This window comes from Kogia breviceps, chromosome 5, assembly GCF_026419965.1.
Source record: "Kogia breviceps isolate mKogBre1 chromosome 5, mKogBre1 haplotype 1, whole genome shotgun sequence".
Classification (NCBI taxonomy): domain Eukaryota; kingdom Metazoa; phylum Chordata; class Mammalia; order Artiodactyla; family Physeteridae; genus Kogia; species Kogia breviceps.
In genome coordinates, this window is record NC_081314.1 from 149,231,622 (window position 1) to 149,247,775 (window position 16,154).

The following is a 16,154-nucleotide window of genomic DNA, read 5'->3' on the forward strand; positions in this document are numbered from 1 at the left end:
CAGCTGGCCTGGGACTCCACATCCTGGGTCCCGAAGCCTCACGTTCTGAGGCTTCGCTGCCGCCTCTGGTGCCAGGCTGCCCTCCCCTCACAGCCCCAGAGCCTCATTGCCCTCCCCAAAGATGCATCTCCGCCCCCAGTGAACCACTCAGACCCTGCCTGCGACTGGTGGAAGGACACAAAAAGGAGTGCCCTGGACCAGGCTGAATAGTGTCTTTTGATGCATAAATTTTTAGAATTTTCATGAAATCCAGTATGCCTATTTTTTTCTTTAGTTACTTGTGCTTTTGGTATCATCGTCAAGAAAACATTGCCAAATCCAGTATTGTGAAGAGTTGTGCCTTCTGTTTTCTTCTAGAAGTTTTATAAATTTAGGTCTTACACTTAAACCATGGATCCGTTTTGAGTTAATTTTTGTGTATGGTGTTAGGTAAGGTCCAACTTCATTCTTTAGAATGTGGATATCCAGTTATCTGGCACCATTTGTTGAAAAAGACTGTCTTTCCCCCCACTGAATGGTCATGACTCCCTTGTTGAAAATTGTTTGATTACATACGTGAGGGTTATTTTTGGACTCTATTCTATTCCATTTGTCTCTATGTCCCTTTATCCCAGTACCATGCTGTTTTGATTAGTGTAGCTTTGTAGTAAATTTTGAAATCAGGAAGTCTGTTCTTCAGTTTGTTCTTCTCTTTTAGAATTGTTTATGCTATTCAGGGTCTCTTGAGATTCTTTGCGAATTTTAGAGTGGTTTCTTCCATTTCTGCAAAAGTCATTATTGAGATTTCGATGGAGATTGCATTAAATCTGTGAATCACTTGGGGTAGTATTGACATCTTAATATTAATTCTTCCAATCCATAAACACAGAATATCTTTCCATTTATTTATATCTTTAATTTCTCTCAGAAATGTTTTATATTTTTCAGTGAGTCTTTCACTTCTTTGGTAAAAATAATTCCTAAGTATTTTATTCTTTTGATGCAAATGTAAGTGGAATTGTTTTCTTATTTTCCTTTTTGTGTTATTCATTGTTAGTGTATAGAAATGCAACTGATTTTTGTGTGTTGACTTTGTTTCCTGCTACTTAGCTGAATTCATTTATTGTAACAGTTTCTTTTTGTGGACTCTTCAGAATTTTCTACCTATACAATCATATCATCTGTGAACAGAGATAATTTTACTTCTTCCTTTACAGTTTGAATGCCTTTTATTTCTCTTTCTTGCATAATTGCTCTGGCTAGGACTTCCAATACTCTGTTGAATAGAAATGGTGAAAGTGGGCATCTTTTCTTTCTTCCTGACCTTAGAGGAAAAGCTTATAGTCTCTCACAATTGAGTATGATGTTAGTTGTGGGGTTGTTATAAGTGGCTTTTATTATATTGAGGTAGTTTCCATCTATTCCTAGTTTGTTGAATTCTTTAATCATGAAACGATATTGAATTTTATCAAAAGATTTTTCTGCATCAGTTGAGGTGACCATGTGGGTTTTCTTTCATTCTGTTAATGTGGTGTGTTACATTAATTGATTTTCATATGTTGAATCATCTTTGCATTCCAGGAATAAATCCCACTTGGTCATGATGTTTAATCCTTTTTATATCCTGTTGAATTCTGTTTGCTAATATTTTGTTGATGATTTTTGTATCCATGTTGATAAGGGATATTGGTCTGTAGTTTTCTTTTCTTGTAGTGTCTTTGTCTGGCTTTGGTATCAGGGTAATGCTGACTTCATAGAATGAGTTTGGGGGTATTCCCTCCTCTTTCATTTTTTTGAAAAGTTTGACAAGTATTGATGTTAGTTCTACTTTAAATGCTTCCTAGAATTCACCTGTAAAGCCATCAGGTCCAGGGCTTTTCTTTGACAGGAGATTTTCAATTACTGATTCAAACTCCTTACTAGTTACAGGTCTATTCAGAATTTCTATTTCTTCATGGTTTTGTCCTTGTAGGTTTTGTATTTCTAGGAATTTGTCCATTTCATCTAGGTTATCTAATTTGTTGGGAAACAACTGATTATAGTACTCTCTTATAATTCTTTTTATTTCTGTAGAATCAGTAGTAATTTCCCACTTTCATTTCTGATGTTAGTAATTTGAGTATTCTCTTTTTTTTCTTAGTCCATCTAGCTAAAGATTTGTCAGTGTTGTTGAGCTTTTTGAAGAATTGACTTATGGTTTTATTGATTTTTCTCTGTTGTTTTTCTATTATTTCATTTATCTCTGCTCTAGTATTTATTGTTTCATCCCTTCTGCTAGCTGTTAATTTGTTCTTTTTCTAGTTCCTTAAGTTGTAAAGGTAAAGTTAGGTTGTTAATTTGAGATCTTTCTTGTTGTTTTATGTAAACATTTGTAGCTGTAAATTTTCTTCTTCATACTGCTTTTACTGTGTTTCATATGTTTGCTATGTCTTGTTTTCATTTTTATCAGTCTCTGAGTATTTTCTAATTTCCCTTGTGATTCTTCTTTGACCTGTTCTATTGGTTGTTTAAGGGTGAGTTGTTTAATTCCCACAATTTTGTGAATTTTTCAGTTTTCCTTCTGTTATTGACTTCTAAAGTCATCCCATTGTGATTAGAGAAGATGCTTTTTATGTTATTTTCTTTTTAAATTTATTGAGGCTTTCACTGTTGTTACACTTCTTCTCATCATTGCAAGCCTCTCCCTCTCTGGTTGAATTGACTTCCAGGAGATTTAAAGGGCTGGCACCTTTTTTTCCCCCATTCGTTTTTCTCTTTTTCTCCTTTTGGGAGCCAGACATTGAAGATTATGACATTGAAAAGCAACTGCATATACAGGGAAAGTTAGACAGGAACTGCACATGCCTGGGGGAAAGTGCAGGCTCAGGAAGGAAATGAGAAGACCTCACCTTTACTCTTCAGGCTGAACCTTGGTGCAGAGACAGCCTACGACAATCAAAAACAAAAAAATAAAAATGAAAACAAACAATCAAGAACAGCAAACCCTAGGGAAGGAGAAGAATCTGATTTCCAGAGTTACCATTTTAGATTCAAATGTCCAGTTTTTAACAAAAAATCAAAAGGCAAAGGAACAGGAAAGTATGGCCCACTCAAAGGAAAAAATATAAACCAACCAAAACTGTCCCTGAAAAAGACCTGATGGTGGATCTACTAGACAAAGACTTTAACACAACCATCTTAAAGATGCTCCAGGAACTAAAGGAAGATATGGAGAAAGTCAAGAAAATAATGTATGAACAAAATAGAAATATCAATACATAGAAAACCTAGGTAGAATGCAAAATGATATAATAGAGCTGAAGAGTACAATGACTTTTAGTTATTTATTAGAGGGTTGCAAAGGCCAATTTGAGAAGACAGAAGAAAGTGTTAGTGATGTTGAAGATAAGACAATGGAAATTATGAGTCTGAGGAGCAGAAAGAAAAAAGATTAAAGAAAAGTGAGGGCTTCCCTGGTGGTGCAGTGGTTGAGAATCTGCCTGCCAGTGCAGGGGACGCGGGTTCGTGCCCCGGTCCGGGAGTATCCCACATGCTGCAGAGCGGCTGGGCCCATGAGCCATGGCTGCTGAGCCTGTGCATCTGGAGCCTGTGCATCCGGAGCCTGTGCTCCTCAATGGGAGAGGCCACAACAGTGAGAGGCCCGCGTACCACAAAAAAAAAAAAAAAAAAGAAAAGAAAAGTGAACAGAACCTAAAGGACATGCATACTTGTTTTGGGAGTCCCAGAAGGAGATGAGAGAGAAAGGGGCAGAGGAAATATGTGAAGAAACTTCCCAAATTTGATGAATGACCTGAATATAAACATCCAAGACAAGTAGGATGAGCTCAAAGAGACTCACACTGATACACATTATAATCAAACTGTCAAAAGACAAAAACAAAGAGAGAATTTTGAAATCAGCAAGAGAGAAGTGACTCATCATATCCAAGGGATTCTCAATAGGATTACCAGAAGATTTCTCATCAGAAACTTTGGAGACCAGAGGCAGGGGGTTGATATATTCAAAATGCTAAAAGGAAAAAAAAAACGTTGCCTGAAAATTCTATATCCAGCCTAATTGTCCCCCAAAAGTGAGGGCAAACATAAAATATTCCCAGATAAACAAAAGCTGAAAGAGTCCGTTACTGCTAGACCTGCCCTGTGAGAAATGCTCAAGAGGGTCCTGCGGGTGAAATGAAAGGACACTAGACAGTAACTTGAAGCCATATGAAAATATGAAGCTCTCAGTAAAGGTAAATACATGAGCAATTATAAAGCTCTTATTATTATAACAATAATTATTGTAACAATGGCATGTAACTTGCCTTTTTTCCTATATGATTTGAAAGACTAATACACTTTTTTAAATTATTAATCTACTATATACCCAAGAGTGGAATTGCCGGGTCATATGGTAGTTGTACTTTTAGTTTTTTGAGAAACCTCCATATTGTTTTCCACAAAGGATGCACCAACTTACATTCCCATCCACAGTGCATGAGGGTTCCCTTTTCTTCACATCCTCACCAACATTTGTCATTTGTGTTCTTTTTGATGATAGCCATTCTGACGGGTGTGAGGTGATATCTCATTGTGGTTTTGATTTGCAATTCCCTGATGATTAGAAATGTTGAGCATCTCTTCCTGTGCCTGTTGGCCATTTCCTCATTTCCTCTTTGGAAAAATGTCTATTCAGTTCTTCTGCCCATTGTTTCTTTATAATTGCTTCACAATACCGTGTTAGTTTCTGTTGCACAAAAAAGTGAATCAGCCATATGCATACACGTGTCCCCATATCCCCTCCCTCTTGAGCCTCCCTTCCATCCTCCCTATCCCACCCCTCTGGCTCATTGCAAGGCACAGAGCTGATCTCCCTGTGCTATGCTGCTGCTTCCCAGCAGCCAACGATTTTACATTCGGTAATGTGTATAAGCTGATATATGCTGATGCTACTCTCACTTCGCCCCAGCTTCACCCTCCTACCCAATGTCCTCAAGTCCATTCTCTATACCCGCTTCTTTATTCCTGCCCTGCAACTATGTTCATCAGTACCTTTTTTTTTTTTTTTAGATTCCATGTTATCTGTGTTAGCATACGGTATTTGTTTTTCTCTTTCTGACTTACTTCACTCTGTATGACAGACTCTAGGTCCATCCATCTCAATACAAATAACTCAATTTCGTTTCTTTTTATGGCTGAGTAATATTCCATTGTATATCTGTGCCACATCTTCTCTATCCATTAGTCTGTTGATGGACATTTAGATTGGTTCCATGTCCTGGCTATTGTAAACAGTACTGCAATAAACATTGTGGTGCATGTCTCTTTTTGAATTATGGTTTTCTCAGGGTATATGCCCAGTAGTGGGATTGCTGGGTCATATGGTAGTTCTAGTTCTACTTTTTAAAGGAACCTCCATACTGTTTTCCATAGTGGTTGTATCAATTTACATTCCCACCAACAGTGTAGGAGGGTTCCCTTTTCACCACACCCTTTCCAGCATTTATTGTTTCTAGCTTTATTGATAATGACCATTCTGACTGGTGTGAGGTGATACCTCATTGTAGTTTTGATTTGCATTTCTCTAATAATTAGTTATGTTGAGCATCTTTTCATGTGCTTCTTGGCCATCTGTATGTCTTCCTTGGTGAAATCTGCCCACTTTTTAAATGGGTTGTTTGTGGTTTTGATGTTGAGTTGTATGAGCTGTTTATATATGTTGGATATTAACACCTTATTGGTCATATCATTTGCAAATATTTCTTCCCATTCAATAGGTTGTCTTTTCGTTTTGTGGATGGTTTCCTTTGCTGTGCAAAAGCTTTTAAGTTCAATTAGGTTCCAGTTGTTTAATTTTGGTTTAATTTCCTTTGTTTTAGGAGACAGAGCCAAAAAAATATTGCTGTAATTTATATCAAAGAGTGTTCTGCCCATGTTTTCCTCTAGGAGTTTTATGGAATCTGGTCTTACATTTAGGTCTTTAATCCACCTTGAGTTTATTTTTGTATGTAGTGTTAGAGAATGTTTTAGTTTCACTCTTTTACATTTAGCTGTCCAGTTTTCCCAGCACCACTTATTGAAGAGACTGTCGTTCTCCATTGTATATTCTTGCCTCCTTTGTTATAGATTAATTGACCGTATGTGCATGGGTTTATGCACTGGGCTGTCTGCTCTTTTCCACTGATCTATGTGTCTGTTTTTGTGCCAGTACCATGCTGTTTTGATTACTGTAGCTTTGTAGTATAGTCTGAAGTCAGGGTGCGTGATTCGTCCAGCCTATTCTTCTTAAAACTAGCATTATTGTAACTCCACATTTTGTTTTCTACATAATTTAAGGGACCAACGCATTAAAAATAATATTTGCTTGTGTTTTGGGACACAAAATGTGTAAAGATGTAATTTTGTGACATCAATAACTGAAAGGGATAAGGAGGGAGCTTTTAACGAAGCAGATTTTTTTGTGTGTTGTTGAAGTTAAACTGGCATAAATTCAAATTATATTGTTATAACTTTCGAATGTTAAATGTAATCCCATGGTAACCATAAAGAAAGTACCAAAAGAATATGCACAAAAAGAAATGAGGAAGGGATGTAAATGTTTTACAACAAAAAACATCAGCTGCGCACAAAAGAAAACAGTAATGTAGGAAATGAGGAACAAAAAAGCTGTAATTACATAGGAAACAAATAGCAAAACTACAGAAGTAAGTGTCTCCTTATCAGTAGTTACTTTAACTGTAAATGGATTAAACTGTCCAAGCAAAAGACAGAGACTGGCAGAACAGATGTTAAAAAAATGAGATCCAACTATATGCTGTCTACAAAAGATTCATTTTAGAACCAAAGACACAAATAGGTTTGAAGTGAATGGATGGAAAATGTTATTCCATGCAAATAAGAACCAAAAGAGAGCAGGGGTAGCTATACTAACACCAGATTAAAATGGACTTTAAATCAAAAAGGTTACAAGAGGCAAAGAAGGACCTTATATATTAATAAAAAGTTTAAAACAACAAACATATATTACACTTGTAAACATTTAAACAATAATAGGCCATCAAACATTTTAAACCTTAAGAATATGAAATCTTGATAATGCATTGGGAATATGGATGCCTGGCTCTTGGTATGTTTCCACTCTGCTCATGTTGTTTTGTTTTAACGAAGATAATATGTGGGAGCCCAGTTATCATGAGTGTGGACTCAGAACCATGCTGCCTGGATTTGGATCTCAGCTATTATCTGAGCACTGAGGACAAGTTACCTGTCTCAGTCTCAGTTCCTCATCTATAAAATGGAGATTATAATAGCACCAGTGTGCTATCCGCAAGGGCACTTGTGAGGGTTAAAAGATGTAGCATAGTGTCTGGTGCAGAGTAATCATAAGACATTTCACTGTCATTTCATCTTTTCTATTTCCTTCAAAGACTTTTTGGTCCATGTTTTACACTCAGTTAGTTACTTACTTCTCCTGGACTTTATTTGGGTGTACTGTGTGAGGTGGGATTACTTTATCTCTAATCACATCGTGACCTCTTTTCCCAGCCTTCTCTCAGTGCTCTGAAAAGCAGCCGTCTCATTTCCTCAGTTCCCATATGGTGTTATGCCACTGCTGTGTGGTCTGTTGGCCATTCCAGCACCAAAACCACTAATGCTTTATTACTGTAATTGTATTCCATTATTGCAATTGATAACACAAGTTTCATCACCCTTCATTTTTTATTTTTCTCAGCTACTCTTACTTTTTCTTCCAGGTAAATCTTAGATTCATTTTGTCAACATGTAATGGCAAAAGAAGTAAAAAGTTTTATTGGAAATTTTAATCAAAATTACATTCAATTATAGATTCAGTTAGAAATAACTGATACTCTTAAATATTGTGTCTCTCATCCAAAAACAAGGTTTGTCTCTCCACTGTGTTCCTTAAAAATTTGGGACGTTTTTTCATAAGTCCTGCACATCTGTAGATTCTTATTGTTTATTCCTTGGATTTAAGTTGTTTTTCTTGCTAGTGTAAATAGTATTTTTTCCATTACCTTTTCTAATTGGTTGTTGCTGATAGAAGAAAATCTATGGATTTTTGTGTATTTTTTTTTCTTATAATTGCCTCATTGAATACCCCTTTCTCTCTCCCCTAAACTTTGTTCAATTGATTTTATTGGATTTTCTAGGTAGACAGTCCCATCTTTAATAAGGACAGTTCCTATCTCTTCCTTTCCAAGACTTACATTTTATTTCTGTTTACTGTCTTGTTGCACTGGCTTCCAACACAACACTGAATAATATAATGAGATCAACACTCTTTGTCATCTTTATTTTTCATTTTTCGTACTCTAATGGTCATTCTTCAAGTGCAGGAGTTTTTAATCCAGCGTCAGTTCCATAGATGGACCCCCTGAATTAATGAGGACTGTGATTTCTATATGTGAGTAAAATCTGTGCGTATGTGTCAGGTGAAACTGTCCCGATTCTTAAAGGAGTCTGTGACCCACAAAGATAAGAACACCTATTTAGTTTTTGTGTAAAATTTGATAGTGGCTGTTGATTTGAAATTTATATCCTTTATAATATTAATCCAACACCTAAGTTTCTTATGAGGTTTTACTTTTATAATGTTAATCCAACTCCTAAGTCTCTTATGAGGTTTTGCCTTGTTTGTTTGTTTGTTTAACCACAAACGGATGTTTTGGGGCTCTTTTAGAGCAATTACACACATACCTCATTTTAATGCACTTCACTTTATTGCACCTTGCAGATATTTTGGTTTTTACAAATTGAAGGTTTGTGGCAACCCTGCATCGAGCAAGTTTATCAGCGCCATTTTTCCAACCACATTTACTCACTTTATGTCTGTCACATTTTGGGAATTCTTGCAATATTTCAGACTTTTTCATTATTATCTTGTTATGGTGATCTGTGATCAGCAGTCTTTGCTGTTACTACTACAACTCACTGAAGCCTCAGATAATGGCTAGCATTTTTTCTAGCAATAAGGTATTTTTAATTAAGTTATGTACATTGTTTTTTAAGACATAACACTATTGCACACAATAGACTACAGTATAGTGTAAACATAACTTTTACATGCACTGGAAAACCCAAAAAATTCCTGCAGCTCCCTTTATTGCAATGTTTGCTCTATTATGGTGGTCTGGAAGCAAATCCACAATATCTCTGAGGTATGCCTATACATGATTTACTTTTTTATATTAATGTGACTTACATTAATATGTTTCCTAATGTTGCATCATTGTATTCTTAACTAACTTCATCTTAGTACTGGTTTAGTAGTCCTTAACATGCTACTATATTTTATTTTCTAATATCAGTTAGGATTTTTGCAACTGTATTCAAAAGTTATATATCTATATGTTATTTATATTATTATTTATTATTATTATTATATATTATTTATATTATATTATATTATTTTTATTATATTATATTATTTATCTATATTTATCTATAGAGTTCCTTTTAGGGATACCTTTTATCAAGTTTTGGTCTTAGGTTTTGCCAAGTTAACAAATGAATTGAAAAGCTTATCTTTTTATGTTCTGAAATAAGTTAAATAGAGAAGTGTTTGTTCTTGAAAATGCAAAAGAACTCACCCAAAAGCTGTTTGGGCCAGAGTCTTTGGGAACGTTGTTTCCTTCCAGTGTTTCCATTCCTTCCAAGTCAGAGTCCAGCCAGTTCCTCACCTCCTCTCTAGAGGTGAGACCACTTTCCCAGAAAACGGTCTTTCACTTTTACTAGCTCAAAGCTGCACTTGGTATGCTCTTAAAAACAAACAATAAAAACTCTCCTCATCTATCATTATTTTACTCCTTAAATTTGTATATTTCTATATTTGTGTTTACATCATTTTTATTCTGGCTTAGACTTGCTAAAGTTTTTTTCTATTTTATTGGCCTTTTTGAAGAACCAGCTCTTAGATGTATTTATTATTCTACTGTGCGTTTTTTTTCAACCAATTGGTTGTGGGGTTTTTTACCACTTTCTCTCTCTTGCTTTCCTGAGATTTATCTCTTTAAGTATTTCTTGTCCCTATTCTTCAACCACATGCCTCATTTGTTACACTAATTTCTTATTTTATAACATAAAGCGTCTGAGGCTATGTATTTTCCCCCGATTACAGTTTTGGCCTTCTCATATTTGTTTTTAAGGGTACATCGTCATTGTCACTAATTCCTATGTAGTTTTTGCGAGAGTTTTTCAATTTCAAGTGCTTTGTTTTGGGGGAGTTTTTCCTATGTCTTATTAGTAACAAATTTTGCACTGTAGCTCAAAGAATTTTATCTGTAAAATTTCCATTTTTTTAATAAATTGAAGCTTTCTTTGTGGCTTACTCTAGGATTGAATTCTGTAAAAAATTTTTAAAGAGTGTATGTTCCCTACTTGTAGGTTTTGAAAACATAGGTATATATGTAATATGTGGGTGTGTTTTATGCACATTATCCAAATCCTTTATGTTTAGAAAATACATATTCCCTGCTTGTTACTATCAAAGTTTTATAAAACATGACATTCAGATCCTCTGTTTTTTTTAATATGATCTGTCAATAACATAAAAAGATGAGTTAAAGTCTAAGTCTGTCCGTTTTTTCTTTGCTTTTTTACCGATTGTGCTTTAAGTAATATTGTTATGAAATTAGGTACATAAAGATTTATAACTGGACGGCAGCAGCTTTTATCTTTTCCTGGGCCCCATCCCTCATCCTCTGTCTTAAATTCTAGTGTCTCAACAACACTGCCCCTGTCTTTCTCTCCATTTGCATCCATCCCTCCCCACTCCATTTTTTTTGCACCATCTGTGACTTTCAATATAAAATGTGACTCATAAACCTCATTGTGATGGGTTTCATTTTTTGACCCAATTTAGGAAAGTTTGTCTTTACAGGAGAATTTAAGCCATACACCTTTATTGTCACAACTGATCTATGTGAAATTTCTGGCTTTTAATTTTATGCTTCAGTTCTTTTCCCTTCATTTTCTATATTTTACTGTATGTCTCAAGTTTCTTTGCTTTTCATTTATCTTTATTCATTTCTGTATTTGCAGAAATTCCTTACAGAATATTTTTAGGAATGGTGTGTGGGTGGCATAGATCTGAGCCCATTTACATCTGAGATGTTTACCCTTTTTTTATTTTTAATGGAAGTATAGTTGATTTATGATGTGTTAATTTCTGCTGTACGGCAAAGTGACTCAGTTATACACATATATACATTCTTTTTTTAATTCTCTTCCATTATGGTTTATCCCAGGATATTGAATATAGTTCCCTGTGTTATACAGTAGGACCTTGTAGTTTATCCATTCTATACATAATAGTTTGCATCTACTAACCCCAAACTTTCAATCTATCCCTCCCCCATCCCCCATCCCCCTTGGCAACCACTAGTCTGTTCTCTATGTCTGCGAGTCTGCTTCTGTTTCGTAGATAAGTTCATTTGTGTCATATTTTAGATTCCGTATGTAACTGATACCACATGGTATTTGTCTTTCTCTGACTTATTCACTTAGTGTGATAATCTCTAGTTGCATCCATGTTGCTTCACATGGCATTATTTTGTGGTTTTTTATGGCTAATATTCCACTGTATAAATATACCACATCTTCTTTATCCATTCATCTGTCAGTGGACATTTAGGTTGTTTCCATATCTTGGCTATTGTGAATAGTGCTGCTATGAACATAGGGGTGCATGTATCGTTTTGAATTAGAGTTCTGTCTGGATATGTGCCCAGGAGTGGGATTGCTGGACCATATGGTAGCTCTATTTTTAGTTTTCTGAGATGTTTATCCTTATACATGAAAGATAAGTTGGCTGGAGAGACATCCTTGGGTCATTTTATTTTCCTGTCAAGATTCTGAATTATTGTCTCATCTTCTGTCTACAACGTTGTGGAGAAAAAGTTTTATGCCTCTATTAGTGGTCTATTGCTGTGTAATAAAGTACCCACAACATAGTGATTTAAAACAATAAGCATTTACTATCTGGTAATTTATTCAGGCCAGGAGTTCAGGAGAGGCTTCGCTGAGTGGTTCTCGCTCAGGGCCCCCCTTGAGGTGCAGTCAGGATACTGGCCGCAGCCTCGGTCATCTAAGTCTTGGCCGGGATGGAGGGTCTGCCTCCAAGATGGCTCACTCACCACTGTCAGCTGTAGGCCTCAGCACCTCCCCCACGAGCTTCTGCAAAGGCTGCTTGAGCATCTTCATGTTACAGCAGCTCGCTTCCCCCATAGCGAGCAAGTCAGGAGGGGACCAGGCAGAAGGCACCCTGCCTTTTACGACCCAGTCGTGCAAGTCACACAGCATCACTTCCACGTTATTCTGTTGCTCATACTGGCCAGAGACAATTCGGGGGGTAAAAGGACTCTGTATGGGCAAGAGTTGTTGGGGGCCACCTTGGAGGCTGCCTACCACAGGCCAAAGTGATTTTTCCCTTTGGGTGTTTTCTGTATTTTGTTGTTGCTATTGTGTTTTTCCCCTGGGTAGATATTTTTAGAATTTTTCATTACATTTGAGAGTAAGATTTTCCACCAGTACACTTTATTATGTGGGCCTCTTTTAATTTATTATGTGTGTTTTTGTGTGTGGTGTATGATGTGTGAGTGTGTGTGATGTGTGTGGGGGGCGTGTGACATGTGTGGTGTGCTGAGTGTGTGCGTGTGGTGATGCCTGTGTGAGTGATGTGTGTGTGCTGTGTGTGGGTGGTGTCTGTGTAGTGTGCTGTGTGTGTGTGGTGTGTGTGTGCGGTGTGTGTGTATGGTGATGTGTGTGTGTGTGTGGTGTGTGTGTGGTGTGTGTGTGGTGTTTGTGTGGTGTGTGATTGTGTGTGGTGTGTGATGTCTATGTGTGATGTGTGGTGTGCTGTGTGTGTGATGTCTGTGTGTGGTGTGTGTGCTGTGTGATGTCTGTGTGGCATGTGATGTATGTGATATGTGTGTGTGATGTCTGCGTGTGGTGTGCTGTGTGTGTGTGATGTGGTGTTTGTGCTGTGTGTGATGTCTGTGTGTGTGTGATGTGTGTGTAGATGTCTGTGTGTGGCATGTGACGTGTGTGGTGTGCTGTGTGTGTGCTTTGTGTGTGTGTGGTGTTTGTGATGTGTGTGTGATGTCTGTGTGTGTGCTGTGTGTGTCATGTGTGTGTGGCGCGTGACATGTGTGCACATGGAGAACAGTGCCAAGCTGGGCAAGCCTCCCCTCCTTTCTGTCCCCTCTCACCTGTAGCAGACAGGACATAGTGGGCCTTATGGGCCCTCTCTGCAGTCTCTCCTCCATGGGGCAGCAGGATGAGGGGTAGTGGAGGACAAAGCTGTGCCCACATCCCAGTGGTCAGCCCTGACTGGCCCCCTGACTAAGGTCCCACGGTGGCCGTCGCCAGTGTTTGATGGCTCTGGACCCTTGGCTCTGGCTGGTGCAGCCCAACTCCCTCTTGGCTCCTGGGTACTTCAGAGCCCCTGGCCTGCCCCTCACCCCACCTTCTTAGTCCTCACCTCAATTGAGCATTGCCCCCAGACCTCCCTAAACCAGACTCCTCTCGGCCAGGAGCTTCCTTCCTCTGGCCATTCCCTCAGTCTGGGCACATCCATCACCTCCTGCAGGAAGCCCTCCTGGATTTCCTGATACTCCCACGGGGCTTGCTTTAATCTCAGCAACTGGCGCCACCCTGTGGGGTCATGACTGTTACCTGTAGCCTCACAGCCTCTTGAGCTAACCATGACCCCATGCGGAAGGAGGCAGGACCATGTCCTGCGCACCCCTAACCGCCAGGAATAACCCCTCTCACCTTAAACCCAAGTGCAAATTCACCTCCTCTCAAAAATGAGAGGTTTCCACAGTGTTGAGGGGCATTACCACAAAAACAGCACCAAAGCGCCCCTGACGCCTCGGGAGCTTCCCTCCAGAGTTCTCCAGGTGCCTCCTCTCGCCCCTAGCCATGCGGGGGCCCAGGCTTCCAGCAGAGCCCAGGTCCCCGGCAGGGCTGCATCTTCAGCAGGTTCACCCTCTGTTCCAGGGGCACCAAGTGAACCAGTTTGCAGGGTCCCCACTGGAACAGCAGGGTGACAAGCCCCTTCCTCGCCTTCCCACGAAGGGTCCCCCTTCCCTCACACCGTGTCCCCAGAGCCCAGCCAGCCCACCCCGCCGCACCTCAAGGTCCTCTCGCTGCATTTGTCCGGCGGAGGGTGCACCCGAGTGCAGAGGCCACAGCATCAGGACCACCTCAGGCCCCACGGAGACACGCCAGGGCTCAGTGACCCCTCTGGAGAAGGGTCCCCTCCACCCTGTGCAGCTGTCCCCACGTCCCTCAACAAAGCAGGACCCGGAGGCCACTGCCTGCCAACCCTCCAGGCCTGTCCTCGTCAGCGCCCACGTTCCTCTCCCCAGGCCATCCCCCTCCCCGGTCAGCATGGTGTCCAGTACCAAGGCGCACCCCGGCCCAGCCTGGGCCTCTCTCCCCACCCCGGGTGCCCCTCCTCCCAGTCGCCCCCAGCGACCCCTCTGCCCTGCCCACCGCAGGACCCCCTCTGTCCCCACTGACGCCAGTCACGGGCTTTTCAGTTCCCAGGACGCACCTGTCTGCCCAGCGCACCCAGGCTCCGCAGGGCAGGGAGGAGTGGTGAGCGTCCCACGCGGAGCGGAGCCCAAAACTTGCGGTCTCTGCGCCCAGTCAATGCTTGTGGCCCATCCAGGGCAGGGGGAGAGGGGCCCCCTGAGCCCAGCTGCTGGCCGGCCGCGTGCGTCCCGCCCCCACTGTCTGGGGAGGAGGGCTCGGACCGTGCTGTGCGCGCGGGGCACCGTCTGCAGCGCCGCTCTCCCTTGCTGCAGGATGTCGGGGCGCACGGGCGCTGCCAAGATGCTCCCAGGCCCCTGCTCCGCCCTCCTGCTCTGGGGCCTCCTGGGGGCCGTCCACGCTCAGCAGCAGGAAATCATCAGCCCTGGCACCTCCGAGAGGAACAGCTGCCCAGGTACCACCGGGGTGGGTGCGGCGAGGCCGGTGAGGCCTGGGCGGGGCCGGAGGGCGGGGGCGGGGCGGGCTGCGGCGAGGCCGGGCGAGCGGAGACCCGCACCAGCCCGCGCAAGGGCCCCCGGTGCCGCGGTGACTCGTGTGCGTCCCCAGAGAAGGCCGACTGCCCGGTCCACGTGTACTTCGTGCTGGACACGTCGGAGAGCATCACCATGCAGTCCCCCACCGACAGCCTGCTCTACCACATGCAGCAGTTCGTGCTGCAGTTCATCAGCCAGCTGCAGGACGAGCTCTACCTGGACCAGGTGGCCCTGAGCTGGCGCTACGGCGGCCTGCACTTCTCCGACCTGGTGGAGGTGTTCAGCCCGCCCGGCAGCGACCGCGCCTCCTTCACCAAGAGTCTGCAGGGCATCAGCTCCTTCCGCCGCGGCACCTTCACCGACTGCATGCTGGCCAACATGACCCAGGAGGTCCGGCGGCACGTGGGCAAGGGGGTGGTCAACTTCGCGGTGATCATCACCGATGGCCACGTCACGGGCAGCCCGTGCGGGGGCATCAAGCTGCAGGCGGAGCGGGCCCGCGAGGAGGGCATCCGGCTCTTCGCGGTGCCGCCCAACCTGAAGCTGAACGAGCAGGGCCTGCGGGACATCGCCAACACGCCGCACGAGCTCTACCGGAACAACTACGCCACCATGCGGCCCGACTCCACCGAGATCGACCAGGACACCATCAACCGCATCATCAAGGTCATGGTGAGCCGCTGGGCCGGGGAGGCCACGCCCACCCGCCGGCAGCAGGGACGAAGCGTGGGGCCCAGAGCCCTGGGATCCGCTCACTTGCGTGGCAGGGGGCAGTCCACTGCTCCGGGCCTCAGTTTACCCCCTCTGAGTGGGGTGGCTGAAGAGGGTGGGCCCCCGGGCAGGGTCCTGTCTACTCCGGTGTCCTGCGTCCCCGCCCAGACTCGGAGCTGACCATGTCTCCAGCTCCTCGTTAACCAGGGTTTCTCTCTGGTCTTTTCCGCAGAAACATGAAGCCTACGGAGAGGTGAGAGCGTTTCCGTCTCTGCCAGCCCTGCCGGGAGCTGCTTGGGGCCTCTGACCCAGCAGAGACGATCACCCACACCCCACTCCCTGGGGCTCCCAAGGTCTAGGACAATGAGGGGGGGCGGCCAGGGAGCAAGACCCCCTCAGCTCCATGTGGGGCCTGAGACTCAGTCTGGACAA

The 16,154-nt window shown here is 42.2% G+C and overlaps 1 protein-coding gene across 4 annotated transcripts in view; it reads left to right on the forward strand.

Annotated features, from left to right (window-relative positions):
* Positions 1 to 16,154, forward strand: part of COL6A2 (collagen type VI alpha 2 chain) — a 38,023-nt gene that overhangs the window by 6,670 nt on the left and 15,199 nt on the right. For all 4 annotated transcript variants that reach the window (XM_067035291.1, XM_067035289.1, XM_067035290.1 and 1 more), the window contains 3 exons: positions 14,793 to 14,932; positions 15,085 to 15,683; positions 15,955 to 15,975. In XM_067035291.1, the coding sequence (XP_066891392.1) occupies positions 14,794 to 14,932; positions 15,085 to 15,683; positions 15,955 to 15,975 (759 nt within the window). In that variant the 5' untranslated portion in view covers position 14,793. The remainder of the gene's footprint in view (positions 1 to 14,792; positions 14,933 to 15,084; positions 15,684 to 15,954; positions 15,976 to 16,154) is intronic.